General features: G+C 41.0%; 3 protein-coding genes across 10 annotated transcripts; 1 reads left to right on the plus strand and 2 right to left on the minus strand.

The window, feature by feature from the left end:
* Positions 1–127: 127 nt before the first annotated feature.
* ndufa13 (NADH:ubiquinone oxidoreductase subunit A13) lies at positions 128–3,263 on the plus strand. Its single transcript, XM_046408085.1, has 5 exons — positions 128–286; positions 1,495–1,573; positions 1,681–1,752; positions 1,848–1,917; positions 3,015–3,263. The coding sequence occupies exons 1-5, from the start codon at positions 193–195 to the stop codon at positions 3,132–3,134; spliced, it is 435 nt and encodes a 144-aa protein (XP_046264041.1). The 5' UTR covers positions 128–192; the 3' UTR covers positions 3,135–3,263.
* Positions 3,264–3,981: 718 nt separating this feature from the next.
* cirbpa (cold inducible RNA binding protein a) lies at positions 3,982–9,041 on the minus strand. Of its 5 annotated transcripts, XR_006845029.1 has the most exons (8): positions 8,890–9,041; positions 8,062–8,172; positions 7,824–7,930; positions 7,393–7,525; positions 7,166–7,301; positions 7,006–7,067; positions 4,359–4,450; positions 3,982–4,256 (listed from the first exon to the last, which is right to left on the minus strand). XR_006845029.1 is itself a non-coding variant. In XM_046408084.1 (7 exons), exons 2-7 carry the CDS (start codon positions 8,159–8,161, stop codon positions 5,761–5,763), a joined length of 525 nt encoding a protein of 174 aa, XP_046264040.1. In that variant the 5' UTR covers positions 8,162–8,172; positions 8,890–9,041; the 3' UTR covers positions 5,507–5,760. The 5 variants fall into 5 exon arrangements, 4 of the variants coding, with proteins under 4 accessions (XP_046264040.1, XP_046264038.1, XP_046264037.1 ...); XM_046408084.1 differs by lacking the exons at positions 3,982–4,256; positions 4,359–4,450 and adding an exon at positions 5,507–5,768 and having other exon boundaries at positions 7,414–7,525; XM_046408082.1 differs by lacking the exons at positions 3,982–4,256; positions 4,359–4,450 and adding an exon at positions 5,507–5,768.
* Positions 9,042–10,213: 1,172 nt separating this feature from the next.
* LOC124069203 (midnolin-like) lies at positions 10,214–14,167 on the minus strand. Of its 4 annotated transcripts, none has more exons than XM_046408077.1 (8): positions 14,065–14,167; positions 13,675–13,925; positions 13,489–13,576; positions 13,333–13,395; positions 12,048–12,611; positions 11,745–11,850; positions 11,254–11,502; positions 10,214–10,808 (listed from the first exon to the last, which is right to left on the minus strand). In XM_046408077.1, exons 2-8 carry the CDS (start codon positions 13,815–13,817, stop codon positions 10,636–10,638), a joined length of 1,386 nt encoding a protein of 461 aa, XP_046264033.1. In that variant the 5' UTR covers positions 13,818–13,925; positions 14,065–14,167; the 3' UTR covers positions 10,214–10,635. The 4 variants fall into 4 exon arrangements, with proteins under 4 accessions (XP_046264033.1, XP_046264034.1, XP_046264035.1 ...); XM_046408078.1 differs by having other exon boundaries at positions 14,061–14,150; XM_046408079.1 differs by lacking the exon at positions 14,065–14,167 and having other exon boundaries at positions 13,489–13,572; positions 13,675–13,813.
* Between the last annotated feature and the right edge of the window lie 3,175 nt (positions 14,168–17,342).

The raw sequence follows: 17,342 nt of genomic DNA on the forward strand, positions 1-17,342 counted from the left end.
GCTGGAGAGGCTCTGTAAAATAAAGTCTCCAGTGCCATAACATGCACAGAAATAAACAGTTCTCATCCAGACAGATGGGGGCGGTAGATCGTGATAGGACCCTTTTCGCACGAGAGGTGCCGAACCTGCACGAGGGAGGAAGCGCTCCCGTAGTGACGTCACCGGTCGTGTTGTGGAGAAGGCTGGAGGAAGATGGCGGGGTCCAAGGTGAAGCAGGACATGCCTCCTCCGGGAGGCTATGCCTCGTTTGATTATAAGAGAAATCTACCGAAACGAGGACTCTCTGGTACTTACATTACATACTCTCACTCTACCGAAATCCACACGAGTTTTTAAACATGCGCAGGTTAACGTTAAATGACATTTTCTACTCACTAAAGAAGCTAATGCTAACGGGTCGGCGTCAGTGAGCTACACACATAAGCTAGATTAATCCATCAAATTTAAATGCTTTCGGTTGGAGGTACTTGAATTTACGTGTTTCATACGTTAAATGCCAGTGTTTAAGTGGTTTAACATTTTTGTGCGTGATGTTGAGAGAAATGATATCTAACGTTACCTGCTAACTGCACGGTAGCTAACTTTGGCACTTGGTGCATTGCAGGTTCAGTCAAATATAGCTGTTAAATAGTTTAAAATTGGAAATGAGTTTTTGGTTTTATTCAGTGCATTTCGTTCCAGCAGCTTTAATTAGACAGAGACGGCTTAATTTCATAACATTAATGTTCGAGTTTCCTGGAACTGATGTTAAATCTGACCTAGTAGATTCTGTGTTGGTGCTGGCCTACAATAAAAAACGGTGTTTTCTTTCTATAGTTTTGCGAGTTAGGAAGTATATCGACTATTAAAGATGTGAGAGAGCACGAAACAAATCTGAAAGTCAACACTTGAAAGAGCAGAATTACCTTTTTGTGATCTCGATTGTAACAGATGATTTGAGGATGAGCATCCCCCATGGAAATATGTTATATAGTATATATATATTACATAGATCTGAGAGTACTCAAATCATGAGTACTTCTCGTCTAGTCTGCAAGTCAAAGTATATTTTACATTAAGTTGTACATTTTATTTACCAGTTTTATATGGATTGAGGTCCAGAGTTTTGGAAAGACAGTTTTCAAGTTCATTTTAATATGTGAAGGATGTTGGTTACATTTGTGTTGTGTAGAGCAGAGTGGGAGAGAAATCTTCTCTCCACGTACGCACATAGCCATGAGGGAGACCGGACACTTAAAGCATCACAAATAACAATCACTTTGACAAAAAAAGTATAGTATGTGTTTTGATGGTCTAAGACCCATTCATTTATTCCATTTGTGTAACATCAGTGAGAAGTTTGATCTTTTATTCTTTTGCCTCTTTGTCAGCATATCATGATGATGTCAAAGTAGGTTAATTTTGAAACTTAGCTGATAATGTGGGCAGAATACAAGTCATTTAATCATAGCTGGTAAGATGCACACTGTCACTAATGAAGTCTTTGATCCGCAGGATATAGCATGTTTGGCATTGGCATTGGCATCATGCTGTTTGGTTACTGGAGGGTTTTCAAGTGGAACAGAGAGAGGAGGTAGGATGATTCTTGTAACTGGGTTTAACTGTTGGTTACAGTCCAAGTGTGTATAATATTTCACAAACAGGCTGGAGCTTGTAGTGATGTTTGTTTATGCATGGCAGACGCCTTCATATCGAAGAGTTGGAAGCCAGGATCGCTCTGATGCCCCTACTGCAGGCCGAGCATGATCGAAGGTGACAAAATAAACCCAACACAGGTTTAGTGTTTTGTAATCTAATGGTTAGTCTGTCAGACTGGTTGTTAATGTAGCAGATGAATTTCTCCTCAGGACCTTACGGCTGCTGAGGGAGAATCTAGAGGAGGAGGCAGTTATCATGAAGGACGTTCCAGGTTGGAAGGTAAAGAAAAGACTACACACACTGTACCATTTCAGAGATTAACATCATGGTCATGCTTGTTACTGCTTAACCTTTATGTCCTAAAATTATTCAGAAAATATTCGGTAAATTCAGTACAAAGGATGGTTCAGAGATCTGGAGATGGTGTCACACCTTGAATGCAATGATGGGTTAAAAAGTGATCCTGCTTATCTGTTTGTTTGGTTCTTTTTTTAAACAATATTTTTGAGACTTAAGTATTTCAACATTTCCCATTCCAGTTTTTTTGTATCCTTTTTTAATAGTTAAAAGGCCTACATTAATTTGAATTATTGGTAGTTTTAGTGAATTTTGTGAATTTCAGAATTTAGCTGAAACTAAAACCAAGAATGAGTGAAAATTTGGAAAATGTTAGCCACTTTGGTAACAATTTTGACTTTGAAGTACTCTTTTTGGCCATAGCTATAGTATGGTTGTAGTCTGTGAATTGATATTATAACCCAGTTATAATATATGGTTACCGTATTAACAGGAATCTTCCATAGCGACGCTGCCTGACAGTTTCAGATGGGAGTAATACGTGCAGTTTTTATTCTATTGGTAAATATCCTTGCAGCAGCACTTGGAATTGACTGCAGTATTTTCATGCTCCTGCATTGGCAGTAGCCATAACTCAGTAACAGAAGAGCACATTGTGAACATATTTCACGTATGGTCAGATAGTGAAGTGGTGACACTAATCTTGGGTGTCGAACTTGAGATTGTGCTGACTGTATGGATCTCCTGTGCTGCTGGGTTGAAGATGATGTGTGTGCAGCGGCATGTTTTAGAATTTGTAGCTTCTTTTCAGCAACATCCATATTGGATGCATATCTGGTCCACCACACCAAGCAGCTCGTTGGTTTTGATGATACTGAGCTTCAGGTGATTTTCACTGTACCATGTAATGAAGCTCTCTTCACTACATACTCAGTCACTACATATGAGTTGATACTAGGATGTAAACGATTAAATTGTTTAAGGAGAGGATTAAAAAAAAAAAAAGCAATACTCCAAGATAGTAATTGTCATCAGTGTCTTTTATTGACAAAAACTGCACACCTTCGACACTCGTGCAGGTTGGTGAGACCGTCTTCCACACAGACCGCTGGGTCCCCCCTCTGTCAGAGGAGCTGTTCAACCTCCAACCCCGTGAGCAGCTTTTGCACGAGCAGTTTGGCTTCATGTCGCACACGTAAGCAGCAACAAGATGGATGGTATCCTGAGCTTTTCACCACCTTTCACAGCCGGTACCATGTGGTCCTGAGCCCTTGCTCAATTCAGCTTGTAAATGTTCAAAATTAAAGTTTTTTTTTTTCTGTACCTCATCCTGAGTTAGCTGTTGTCATTTTTTCCATTTACTCAAGTACTGTTTTGAGGTAGTAGTTAACCTGAATTACATCATGTGCTACATTATATTTTATGTACTACATTATAGTGCAAAAATACCATTGCAAATCTATTTAAGGACTTTTGAGAATTATGGTCACTAGTTACTTTTCACGTACACATCCAGTTACAAGATCTTCAGCTTATGAATGCTATTAGTCAAACTATTATGTTGTAGATTTAAAAAAAATAAAATAAAAAAATCCTAACCAGTTACGTTTGAAATTTTTTCCTTTAGCTTGACCAGTTCTTGATCAAAAATATTGTTGCAGAAAAAAAGCAGTATTACTATCAATAGTATTACTAGTTTACTATCAAGTATTCACAACTCCCATTTGATTCCAGCTGATCAGAGTGCATGTTATGTTAGTGTCTGGACTGAAAAGCCTTAGCATGCCAGGGGCGAGACACAATTGGAATGAACTGGCATTTGGAGATTGTTTCAACTGTAGTAGTAAAGAGCCTTACCACACACCGAGTCTGACATGGAGCTTCTTAAAACCCTAATGTTTCAGTTCACCTGATTACATGGACATATCCCTGTGTTTCTGAGTGCACCACCCCAAGATGGTCCTACCGAACACCTTTTAATATGCTCAAGTCACTTCCCATTTGAATTAATCAAGATACTTATAAAGGAAACAGAATAGTCTGTGGTTGTTAGCCCCCTATAATTTTATTTTTGTAATTGCAATACAATGAGAACACATCAAACAATAATTAGACTTTAGAATGGCCATATAACTCCCAGTGTAGGTCTATTGCTTGAAATTGACTTACAGGGAAGTAATGGTGAACAATAAATAAAAGGTGCTGTCACTTTGTTGAACAGATCTGTCGTGTTTCAAGCAAGACAACATCTGACATTCTCAAACTTCTAGTTGACAGGATCCTCCCATGTAGCCACTGCTTACAGCTGCACCACATCAAACCTAAAACGAAGTGGGAAGAGACTAATCAGTCAGGTAAATTCTGACTGCACCAGCAGCAAAACATGTGGGCATAACTGAATCAGAGAAATAAAAGATTTTTACCTGACAACTGCACCTGCATCAGTCAGTGCCACCTAAAGCCGCACACTTCAGCTGTGAGGAGATCCAGTGAAGTCTCCGACGGTCAGTTTAACCTAAACAAAAGGATTAAGAGGTAAATTAAGCATGACAGCTAACCAATGACGTATGACAAGTCACAATAAAATGCATGCAACCCTATTAATGAATCTGAAACTCACCGCTGATTCCTATAAGAATACAAGGAAAAACTGAATAGTCTAGACACCTTGCACATCAATTAGGACTGCTGTGGGGCATTACTGGAACAAATCTGAGAACTAATGCAGTGAACAGAAGTGGACTGAGCACAATACTACCCACGATTTAGAGGCCAACGCTTTCTTGGTGGACTCAGGTGAAAGCACTACAATCCAGAGGAGCTTCATTAAAACATTTTCTCAATGGACTTTTTTTATGAATCAGAATCGGGGAAAGGGCCATGGCATGTGGTAGGCGACATTTGAAGCAGAGGACTAAATACGGCTAACTTGAAGGTATTAATGGAAACAATGAGAACTGAGTTTGAAGGATGTGAGCAAAGCAAAAGGAGATTTTTACCTCACGTGCATTGGCCTACTTTCTCCACATATGATCTAGGCAAGAGAGCAGCTTTCATCTCTGATGAGCACTTGTTGGTAGGCGCAACACTTCACTCTCCAAGGACTTGTAGGTTTTTGAAGTGGCTGACCTCTTGAACGTAATGAAGCATTAACATGACCAGACACCAGCTTATGTTTTCCCAGCATTTCCATGTGCCACTTTTTTTTTTTTTTGGAGCTTATTTAAACCTCACTAGAGGTTTGATCTCAATATACTATAAGAGTTGCCTGTCAAAACACATTTGGACAATCATTGGCTCTTAGACCTCAAGATGATTCACTGGGCCAAAAACCGTGTTTAAATTTGAAATCTAAACCAGACAGAACGCTTGTCAAATTAAGTGGACTTTCAAAACCCAATTGCAGCCTATCCCTCCATCATCTTATCAAGTGGACTAACTAAACTGCCAATTTTTTGTAATTGCCCTCCAAAGAAATCCATGTGTAATTTCAGTGCCTCGAGCAGGTGACTTGGTTCTCACGCAGCATTTAACTCCCCCATGCGATAGTTTTGAAAGGCAAGAATCGAGATTATTTTCCACAGTCTGTTTAATAGGCTCCATGAAGCCAAACTGACAAAGAAAAAAAAGCTGATCATACAAAGAACATAAAGTACAAAACCGTTCCCGGTAGAGATTTTACTTTGGGGAAACGAAGTTACATTTTTCGATCACTTTAACAAGATTAGTCCATTTGACAGTACATTTAAGATGCAGATGTTGAGCAGAGCACAGAAGATACCTTGGTCAGACTTCATGAACAGCCGGCCACTTCGGAGGCGTGGTTCACCAGTCTGAAAGGAATTCACTCTTTTGGGAAATTGAACACACAGGAGCCTCAGCTAAACTAAGTTTTTCATAGTAAAAAGGAATTTAGCATAAATCCCCCAAGGTAATCAGATCTTTCCTCCTCACTCAGTTTAAAACCTGGCAAGAGGTAGGTCAGTCACAGAGACCGACAGGGGAAACAAGGGGGGGAAAAAGCCCCATCGGATATTTCAGTATATATAAAAAAACAAAACAAAAAAAAAACAAACAACCAAAAAAAAAAAACCAAAAATCAGGAAACACTCAACGTGTTGGATAAAGAGTAGTGGCAGGTCAACGAAAAGCCATGTGGAGGGCTGTTGTGTGATCCCCAAATTGGGACTACTAATCAGATTACACAGATGCCTTTTAGTTAACAACCGACCTTTGAAGAATAAAGATGCCCAATCAAGCAAGTAGAAGTCCTGAACTATAAATTGTGACATGGTTTGTTAAGGAATGACCAAAACTCATGGCTACATTTTTTTTTTTAAGATGCTTGAGCTACTACAACAGAACTACAAAACTAAGGTCAGCAATAACACGTGGACATTTTTCTTGAGGAGCGAATCTTTGAAATACAGCCAGCCAAGTGAAGATCTTGAATCAGGGAGATGTTTACTCGTGTGCAGCTGAGGATAAGAAGTGGGCACACAGGTAAAGACACTGAAAGTTCCAACACTGGAGTTTCACAACATCCCCCCTCAACCCAAGAGACAGTCCAAAAACCCTCCCTTAGTTTTTGCACAAGGGGCTCCATCAGCTTAGATACGAGCAATTTCAATTCAGAATAAGAAACATTCAGCATTTGCTCAAGTGTTTCATTTTTTGCCAGTCTCTTTACCAGAGTCAGGCTGGGGGGCTAGAAAAATTTGGCAACCGCATACAGAGAGGTGTTAACTTGCGCTCAGGTACAAAACTGTGGGGCATACATGATACATGTTCTCATATGTTGGGGCTGTGAAATGGTCTTAATTGAACTGAATGTGTGATGACACCTTGTGCAATTAGGTGCTCATCAAATTCTACCACAGCCAACAAATGAGTTGTTCCAGCTCAAGTTAACTACTGTTATGTCACAAATACTCCAGTATATCCATTAAATTGATTTTAAGTCAGTAATTAGTGTCTAAATGCATGTTAAATTGGTGCCTTTTTAAAATTTGAAAACAGCCCCAACATAGGTCTACATACACAGCACAAATGCATATCATCCATGCTTACCATAGCCGTCATATCCATCGCGGTAGCTTCCACCAGAGCGGTCACCATATCCACCCTGACCCCTGTAAATTATTATTAGCATTATTATTATTACAATAACATTAATAATAAACACAATCCACTTAATAAGTCCCAGCATTAGTTTGATTAAGTTTCTTACCTATTGTCTCTGTAGCCTCCTGAGGAATATCCTCCACTCCTGTATCCGCCACTACCAAAACTCCTGTCTCCACCTCCGAAGCTTCTCTCACCGTAACTCCTGTCACCATAGCTCCTGTCGCCATTGTATCCCCCACCTCCAAACATAATACGGTAATGACAAATAAATGTGGAGAATTAAAAGCAAATAGAAAAACTTCATTCACATCACAGCCAACAGGCTTTCACCTCTGGAGTAGCCTCGCCCACCTCTCCCCCGAGATCCACTGAATCTGCCACCACGCTGGCCTGACTGGAAACCTCCCCGGGAGCGTCCACCCTTTCCTGCTTCATCCACACGAATGGCCCGACCATCTAAAGACTGCAACACAAAAGGCATATGTGGTTTCATTTTATTTCTTAATAAAATCAAATTAAGTTCGATTCAAATCAAATCATAAAAGTCCTATGTCACATTACTTAAATCTACTATACAGACCAAAAAGGATGATAAAATGTAAAAAAAATAAAATGCATATAAAATGTATATATCTACACACATATACTATATCAGACAAGAGGTTACAATTAATTTTGTCATTTTGGTAGAAAATGGTCGACAAAAAAAAAACCAAAAACATGTTTATTTGAAAGTGGTTAATAGGGCATTGTACACTTACCTTGCCGTTCATTGCCGCCATTGCATCTTTAGCATCTTCTGCATTATCGTATTTCACAAACCCGAAACCGCGAGATCTTCCAGTCTCTTTGTCTCTGATCACATCCACTAAATGGAGGGAAAAAAATAGAGTAAATCTTCAAAAGAAATGAATCGCCAAACAGGAATCATTAAACTTACACATAATAGTACTTCGTAAGCGTAATATACAAAAAAAACTGAAAAGATGAGAGATTGACCTTTTTCAATGGTTCCGTATTTGCCGAAGGCCGCACTCAGAGACTCCTCGTTGGTCTCGAAGCTTAATCCACCGATAAACAATTTACCCTCGTCCGACATCTTCAACGTAGCTAGAAAACAAACACCACAATCACGTTAGGCCAACATAATACGCATCTGGAAAAGCTGCTGATCCACGTCGCTTAATAAACATCGGCAAATGCCGTCAGCTGACAAAGTACAAAAGTAGGTCACCGGTTAGGCTATAAGATGACCATAACCATCTGCGCAATTTGTGGAAATGCGCATTTCTTCCTCAATAATATAGCAATTTCGGATAAAAGATGTGTTAAAAACATATCTGCGATGAAATAATCGGCGCCATTGGCGGATGCACACGCAGCAAGGCCCTTAACAACGTGGTAGCGCATGGTTAGTGGATTAACGGGTTAGAATTTTCCTTCCAGCGCCATTTTGTAGCATCGAGCGTGTGGAGTCCTCACTTTTGTTTAGCTGGCCGACTTAGCGCGTAGCCTCATCTGTCTCGTTTAAAGGGTTGAATGATTGTTCTCACAAAATAATAAAACTAAGACGTTATTATTTTTCTTAATTAACGCATTTAAACACGTTTTTCCCGCCAAACAGCGAAACAAAGAAAATCATTTTAGTACGGTCTGCTGCTACTCGCTGGTTTAACATTACATCGCTATCGAATTTAATAGGCTACGCTGGTGGTGGCATTCGCACAGGACGTTTATTACAACGTAGCAAGGCGTTGGAAATACGTAATTTAGCACGGCTAATTTGCCATGAAAACCCGTAAAAATTAATCGTGAAGTTAAAATTACCTTTTTCCTAGCAGGGATCGACCAGAAGAGGAGGGAGGCTGCAGATTCAATGAGGAGGGAGCGAGAGCGCGCGCAGCTTTTCAGTGATGTGCGCGATGACGTCTTCTTCTTTTAGTTTTTCGGTGGCACGTCACTGGTTCAACAAGTAGGCCTATCATACCGCCACCTACTGTAGCAACCGATATAACATCGTGGTTTTATGGTGCCCTCCAAGAACGTGTTTTACGGTAATGTCCGAATTAATTTTTCACGTATGGCCCTAATCTTCTTCCGCAGTTTTAGGGCTCTTAAAATACTCAGATGTCTGTATTTGGCTTCTCATCAAAGAGTTTAAACTACCTGGTTAATAAGTATCAAAATAATCTATTAAAACATCTATTTATGAATCTAAATATTCAAATATTTTCTTTGTGGGCTGGGGCCTTTAAGTTTTCACATCACACCAAGAATATATGTTTCTGATCAAAAATCCTGAATTATCCTAAATTACTAAATTAAACAACCCCAACATGTCCTGCATTAAATATAAGATATCTCAGTAAAATATAATAATGATTTCACTAGAAAATGGCTTACAGCCACTCTCTAGCCAGGCAGACAACAAACAATGATGATATTCTTTCCCAGATTAATAAGACTACATAAACAGACTACATTAGTGAAAGTGACACTAAAAATGAATGTGTTGTTTCCTGATCGCACTTTTAAAAACTGATAAAAGTTGTTTCCAGTGCAGTCAGAAGAATTACAAAATGATAATTAATCTTGTCAGGTTTAAGATTCATGTCTGGCCTGCAGTGTCAAGTCATTGAACATTCCATGTATGATTGTGACATATGATTTTGTAAATCTTGGACTTTTCCAAGTGGAGTAATCCTGCAATCAGTTCATCTCATCTGTAGCCTGTGCACGCTCATTCATGTCAGCCAAAATGTAGATGAGGTGAAGGCTGAGGATGGCAAACCATTTAACTTTGCTGCAAACACCTTGAACAGAGTCTTAGGCCAAAGTCAGAAACCTTGTGAATCAATATAGGCACAGTATGAACAGAAGGGAATTAGTGACCTGCTTGCACGTAATGAAAAATTTTTTAGTTCTCTGTTATTTGACTGAACTGTGCAGCCTGTGAGAAAAATGAGAGCCTTCATATAATTAACTTTTCAGCTCCATCCAAGGTGATAAACATCATTTGAGCATTGCAGCTCTCTCTGCAAATGTCATGTCTGAATGAAGCTGTAAGGAAAGTTAATGAATGACAGAAAGATATCACTTTCATGTCTAAAAGGATCTTGACACAGAAAATTGTCCAGGGTTTTCCCTTTGGTTCCTTAATCTGTGTATATTTACATACAGTTTACATTCAAGACATACAAGGTTAAGGCATTGGAATACATAAACACACATACAGTAAGAGGTACAAAACACCAAGATGTCTGACATGAAAACACATATTAGAACCTTTTGTGACATGTGCTACATACCAATGTGAGCCATTGTGTTGCATGAAGTAAGATGCTCAGTGCAGTGACAGCCACAAAAATCTGATTCCTCTGAGGTTCAGGGCATACACTCTTCAGAAGTTCTCATAGTGTAAGAAAAGCAAAAAAGCATGCACTCTGCTCACTTTCACCTATTCCACAAGGTGAGAGTTCAGCTCTGGTCTCCATTATGGTTCTTTGATGTGTCCTTGCTCATCAGAAGGCTGCAACTACTATCACAGTGGGTGGATCTTTTCCATGCAGGGGACTAGGGATGATGGTGACGATGCTGGTATGAATGAGACATTTTCCACAGGTGCGAGGTTCTGCGAGTCTGCCTGCGGAGACGCCTCTGGTGCATTAAAAACTGCAGGCGCTCCAGCTTAGAGTGCAATGCTTGATTCTCCTGTGTTGGTGACTGATGGGGGCGACTCTCCTCACCTAAAGAAGAGCAAAGAAATAAGAACATGTTAGACATGCAACACAAAAATAGTTATGCTCTGCTTTGTCATCCAAGCACCTCTCAAAAAAAGCAGGTCACTACTGTGCTTCAAATACTCCAAGTACAAACTCAGAAAAAAAAAAACTTCTCAGAAGAACTGAGGCAAAATTAAAAAAACATAATCTGGAAGTCAAAAATAATGTCAGAAGTAATAAAGGAAAGATAAAAGAGGAGTAGAGGGTGGAAGTCATAGAGTCCCACATACACTAAACACCTCATAAATGACTGAATATGACCTTTCATCACAGCACCAAAGATTTGGTCAGTGCCACTTAAGCCAAGTATTTATGCATATACGCATAAATAATGTAGTATGAATGTAATGTTCAGGAACTCCTCCAATGTTTGTCATGTTTGCATTAATATAAAATGGATAAAGCTAACCTGGAGTTTTGCTGAGGTGCTCTGGCCTCCGGCTCACCAGTGGTTTGCTTTTAGCTTTGCTTTGCTCCTCTGCTGTGAGCAGTGGGCCGACTGAAGGGTTTGAAGCAGGACAGTGAAGATGAAAGAGGGCGTGTGGAGCCCCCTGGTGGTGGTAGGCAGCTCTGAGGAGGTCATTTAGGATCTGGAGAATGATATTAATGCCGTCCCGAGGATGGCTGAGGCCGCTGTGACTGCAAGGAGCCAGAGTACCTTATGGGATAAGAAGAGAGCAGGGGGGTAATGAGAGTCGGAGAGATTAGTAGATGAAAAAGAAGAACTTTGCAATATTTTATTTAACTGAATATCTTTGGACTGACGGTGGAATAAAACAAGCAATCTGAATACATCTCCTTGGGCTATGGGAAATTATAGTTGATATTTCTTAATTTAGCTTTTCAAAGTCTCATTGTGTTGTTATGTCATCTTCAATCCTCTGTTACTCAGACACTTACCAGAAAAAGTCCCAGAGTAGACCCCCGGAGAGTGGTTTACAAAACTTTCTATAACTGCTCCTGGCTGCTTGCACAGCTCTGTGGCAGGTGAAGCATGAACATCATTCTATGAAACAAGAAGGAAAAAGATGACCTCCTATTTCCATCATGCATTATGAGGAATAAAACCTAGACCAAATAAAAACTGGACATTTTGAACTCTCAACTAGCTTTTCATGCAAGTTTTGTGACTAACACATGCGACACCACGACAGTGCAGTGTGATATGGACTGGAATTGTGCAAATGAATATGTGAGGCTAACCTCTTTGACAGTTGAGGCTGGCACTGGGCTCTGGGGTCCAGGAATCACACCAGTGGGAGCAGGAGAACAGACTGGTGTGGCTGCTTGTACTGGAAAGCTGAGATGTGCACAACCAGAAGGCAAAGAAATTCTGGGAGAAGATGTGTGTGCAGAGTGGGGAGGACGGCACTGATGTGGAGATGAGGGATGATGGAAGTTCACAGCAGAGGTGGAGGTAGATGAAAGGGAGGCCGGTCCTGTTGAGTTAAAGGAAGTTCTGGGTCTTTGAGAGCTTAGCTGGATCAAAGATGGAGAGCTGGAAGAGCCTGGAGCTGGAGTTGAGGTTTGGGAAGCAGGTGATATAGAGGATCCTGTGGTGTTGATCCGGGCAGAGTCCGAGTGGCTCATCCTGGTTGCAGTGGGTAGACCAGTTTGAAGCTCACTGCTGCGCTGGGGTCTCGAGTCCGGGTTCTGCTGCAGCTGTGCTACGTTCTGTGTAGACAGCTGGAGCTGCAGGTACATCAGGTGGGCACCAACTCCCAGGCTGATGGTGAGAGGTGAACGTCCAGACAGAAAGTCACTGATCTGTCAGGAAAGAAACACTTCAGAGTTAAATGTACAATCCTCAAGATTTCAGTCTTGGTTAATATGGTGACACCCGTGGTTACCGTTGCAACAGAGTGTGCAGGACAATTCGATAACAAACACTCAGTGAGCTGCTACTTTGCCAGAAATACAACTGGAAGAGCAAAAGGTGTTTCTGTCAAATAAACGCCTGTTTTAAAAAAGATGAAAGTGATCAGGATATGTTGGATTACGTGCATTGTTTCCTGTGAATTAATCCTCTGATGATGTACCCCACCAGTAACCATGACAACTCGAGAGACAAAGTCATTTTGATTTCTGTGGCCATTCACTGTATTTACCATGCATTTGCAGTGAATGGTAAGAACAGTGAATTGCTATTGCAGAAACGAAAGTGCCAACCACAGACAATTTGGTTTACTTTCATGACAACCTTGATGACTCCATCTTTAAATAAACTTTAGGTCACAGTGGTCTGCTTTACCGCTGAGTGTGTGTGCATGTGTATAGCTGTATGACTGTCAGATATGGTGTGCATTTCCTTCTAGAAGACCATGATGCAGTAATGCTTGTGTTTATAATGTGTTAACATGTTTACAATGTTATTTCTATATGAAATGTGTGGAATCATACACAGGTCACCGTGTAATGAAAACTATTTTTCCTCATTTAGCTAATGTCTTCATTTGAAGCATCATCAGACGTGAAACTAAACTCTTACCTGGACTTCTGTTAAACTTTCCAAGACGTCCATCATTGTTTTCTCAGCTCGGGCAGTCGAGTACTGTGGCAGTAAAAATAAAAGAAAACAGTTTACGAAATGTGAAGCGTGATCCAGTGTTTTACCCAATATAAAGACATACATTGGTTTACTTACTACTAAACCAGCTTCAATCACAGGGACCAGGGTCAGTTTGCTGCCATCTGCTACACCCAGGTCGGACAGTTTTCCTGTAGTCAGCTGTCTGCCATAAACCCATGATATCATCAGCATAAACTGACTGAGTAACGCTAAATAATGCGTGTTATTCTATGCGGAGCATCAATGGAAAATAAAGCTCACCTGTCCCTATGCAGGAGCACGATTCTGTTGGTCGGCAGTCTGAGTTTTTGAGAGATGAGCGTCCTTAGTCCCTCCACAGTCTCTCCTCGGAGGACGGTGAGCTCCAGCGGGCTGCCGGTGGTCGAGGTGATGGACAAACGCATAGTGGGATGACCGGTGGAGACTCCTGTCCCACAGCATGCAGACCGACCCGGGGTGAAGCTACAGAGGACCCGCTGCTGCTGCTGCTACTGGTCCTCTCAGCTGACTTACTGTGAAAAGTCCAAATCAAACATCAGATTCTGGTAGCTAGATGGAAATGAATTTGAAGTCTTGCTCCTCATTCCTCAGTGAGTTCAGTAAAGCATCCTCAAACATTAAAAAATACAGATTACAGAGCGGTTTACCCACAGCAGGATGTCACTGCTCCTCCCTGTGGAAGTGACAGATGCAGCACTACTCCACCGAGCGTAACACGCCCCAACCTTGTCAGTGTAAGCCCCGCCCATCGGAGCACACAGCCAATCAACGAGAGCTCCGACACTAATGAACCTGCAATGTCCAATCAAAAAAGCCAATTTCTCCTCATAGCTCAACCCCATTTTGTGTCTCACTCACCATTCATAACTGATGCAATCTGCTCAGAGCTACAACATTTTGTACAGAACGTCATCGTGTCAGAACGTCCTGAACTGGACCGCATTGTTTGTTATATTTTAGATGGTTATTCACAATAGCACAAACTCAAGTCACAGCATTTGTGTGCCAATCCGATATCGTCTCATACTGTCAACCAACAGCAAATCCTCTTGAGCCGCGTATTTAGTTTTTACCCCCATGATGATAGAGCTAAGGCACTGTAGGGTGTTTTCCCAGGTGACACACTTTTAATGTGTTTTAAAAAAAAAAGTCTGTGGCGTGTGACATTATAACATCAACCATTAACTCATTTGTGTGGCCTACAAACAGAGTGTCATCTAATTTAGGTGTGAAACCAGTAACTGATACAACCACACCTGCAGCTGCTTGTCATCCAGCATACAGCAGAACCGCTCTTTAGCTGGGTCGGCTTGAAAAATGAATCAGTTTTTATTTCATGGTTGATACACACACAGACACACAAAAAGGGTGTGAGTGACCTTTAGTTACACACCTGTCAACTCCAAGGCACATTTTTGTATATACAAAGCACCATGTAAAACTACAATATTAAAATAAAATCTAAGATGCAATCTATCTTGTCAATGATGATCATCACCTTTTTTCTTTTCAAGCTCGCACGGGTGCTGAAAGCTGACCCAGCATGCACTGGGCAGAACACATGGGAAACACCCTGACCAGTCACACACACACAAACGCACACACACACATCTGTGGATGCTGTATAATCTTACTGCTGTGAGATGACACCAGCTGCGACTATTGTGCAGTCCTTTTCATTCACCCTTTGGCTGTTTAGTATTCATGTCCCACCTCAGGTGCACACCAGGGTCACATGATGAAACGGTTGGAGGGGAGCAGCTTGGAGTAAAGTGACGTAGAAAGACAGGGAGGGCAGAGAGATGCAGCAAATACGTGTCTCCTAACATGGATAAAAATAGCTACACCCACAACACCCCCCTCCCCCTCACTTTATCCAGTCTGCGTCACTCCACTCCCATATTGCCTACCTTTCTTCCTCACCCCACCCCCGCACCTCACTCCTCTCCACACTCTCCTAAAAGCAGACGTGTTTGTCTCGTTGTGTCTGAAAAGGAACAACCTGTGCAGTATGAGACAGAAACAGTGCGTTAACGTTAAGCTGTTTGGGTACTGCCGTCTCAGCTTATTTCTCTGTACTAAGATGCTTTATAGATGCTGCATGAGAGATATTCTTGATTCTTATTCTTAATTTTCACTGGAATTCAGGAAGAATCCCCCACTGATCTCTGGTCTTTTCTCCTTTTCGATGACTTAATGAATTTGATGTCCCAGTGAGACTTTGATGGAGATCCCGAGCCTCCCCCATCTTCCAGCATTCCAGCCAATCATTTCTATGGCAGCGCGTCACTCCAGCATTTCGCCAAGACGAGTGAGAAGGGAGAGGTAGCTGCTTTGCATTCTTCAGGCCTCACCGAGAACAATTCCACAGGATGTCCTGCTCTCCAGAGCATGCACAGACGCAGCTCTGACGTCAACCGTCCAGGAACACACACACACACACACACACAGTGTTTGGTCTTTCCTCCACATTCCTCCTACCCCTACATGGCCTCCCCTGGCATCATGTTCCAGATGTTTTATTCCTGTTAAGTCGCACCATAGAGTCCCTGGAATTCTGGTGATAAAAAAAGATCATTTATTCCAGGAATCTGTCTTAAATATTTCTTCATACAAGAATCATGAGAAAATCGTCAAACAAACAAAGAGAGTGTTGCAGCAGATGGCCTTTAAACACTTTAGCTCTATATCCTGTGACACACACACAAAAATGTCTGAAAATGGCACTATTCTTGCTGGATGTGTTATAAACATTCCCAGTCATGGAATTGTTTTGAAAGAGGGCCAACATTTTAATAATGTTCCTTTGTGTGTAGTATTAGACCTGTAACAGATATGCATTACACATGTACTTATATGTTGGGATCAGAGACTGTGTTCACATTGTTTTCTTCTAAAATCTATTAAACAAGTCTGAAGTCCTTGAAAACCACATGTTTCAGATGTTTGAAGAGGTCTCTCAGGCTCTAGAAAGAAAGGGAGAAACAAATGTCACAAAAATGCACTGGAATGTAAGATACACAACGTGAGAATACATGAGGGACCATAAATGTTTACACTGATATGAAACAGGAGGAGCCGCATGGTCACGTTGTTGAATCAACAGCATCTCTTCTATGTTTATCCAAAAGATGTGACACCTCTTTCATCCAACAGACTTCACTGTGTCCGTTAACTGCATGTAGGTTATTTTGGTTGTTCCAGACTGACTGCCCCAGCCAGGTCAGAGCACACACAGTTATTTCTGTCACTCAACCACACAGTTTTTGGACCAGTTTGCAAAGCTCATGCAGAAACTAAAATGGGCTCTTTAGAAGTCAAACTCATTAAGTCAGACCCACTATCCTCCATCTTAACTTGCAACTACATAATGGACCTGCTGTCACTTTGCAAAACGTTGCAAAAATTTGCAAAAAATGTGGGAGACAGGGAATAGAGTAGGTCTAAACCTCTGCCCAAACTTCAGTCTCAGCATATCCAGACACAGACGCGCTTTGCGGATTCATTTAATGCCTGGTGTGACGAACATTCACACAAAGGCTGAATGCTGTTGCCAAGTGGCAAACAAATATGATAAAGCGTTTTTTTTTTTTAAAAAAAAGAAAAAAATATATATATACATTATGCCACGTAGTGCGGAAATAGAGAGAGATCTGCCTAAAAATCGGTTTTCTACAGTGTGTAACACTATTGCAGAATAAAATATTTTAATAAAAAGTCATCATCATAAAGTCTCTTTTTTAAGTACTTCTATTAAATATGAGTGAGATTAAACTACCCTTTATTTAGCCGTGGGTCCGCTGAGAGCCTTATCATTGACGACTGGAGGTTTGGACTGGATCTGCATGAAGAACTTCCATTTTAAGTACCTTCTGCCTGAACACAACAGTGCAACGCTGCCACCATGTGGCTAAATGTGAGATTACACA

The sequence above is a fragment of the Scatophagus argus genome, chromosome 13 (genome assembly GCF_020382885.2).
Source record: "Scatophagus argus isolate fScaArg1 chromosome 13, fScaArg1.pri, whole genome shotgun sequence".
NCBI lineage: Eukaryota > Metazoa > Chordata > Actinopteri > Scatophagidae > Scatophagus > Scatophagus argus.

Excerpts from the sequence above, each read along its gene's own strand:
- ndufa13 (XM_046408085.1), top strand. The coding sequence starts at position 193 with ATGGCGGGGTCCAAGGTGAAGCAGGACATGCCTCCTCCGGGAGGCTAT. Across the intron at positions 287-1,494 it reads ACCGAAACGAGGACTCTCTG|GATATAGCATGTTTGGCATT; the intron begins GTACTTACATTA and ends TTTGATCCGCAG. Across the intron at positions 1,574-1,680 it reads AAGTGGAACAGAGAGAGGAG|ACGCCTTCATATCGAAGAGT; the intron begins GTAGGATGATTC and ends TATGCATGGCAG.
- cirbpa (XM_046408081.1), bottom strand. The coding sequence starts at position 8,161 with ATGTCGGACGAGGGTAAATTGTTTATCGGTGGATTAAGCTTCGAGACC. Across the intron at positions 7,302-7,392 it reads TGGGCGAGGCTACTCCAGAG|GTGGGGGATACAATGGCGAC; the intron begins GTGAAAGCCTGT and ends TTATGTTTGGAG. Across the intron at positions 7,068-7,165 it reads GGAGGCTACAGAGACAATAG|GGGTCAGGGTGGATATGGTG; the intron begins GTAAGAAACTTA and ends AATAATTTACAG.
- LOC124069203 (XM_046408077.1), bottom strand. The coding sequence starts at position 13,817 with ATGCGTTTGTCCATCACCTCGACCACCGGCAGCCCGCTGGAGCTCACC. Across the intron at positions 13,577-13,674 it reads GTGCTCCTGCATAGGGACAG|ACAGCTGACTACAGGAAAAC; the intron begins GTGAGCTTTATT and ends GGTTTATGGCAG. Across the intron at positions 11,851-12,047 it reads CAGCCTCAACTGTCAAAGAG|AATGATGTTCATGCTTCACC; the intron begins GTTAGCCTCACA and ends CTTGTTTCATAG.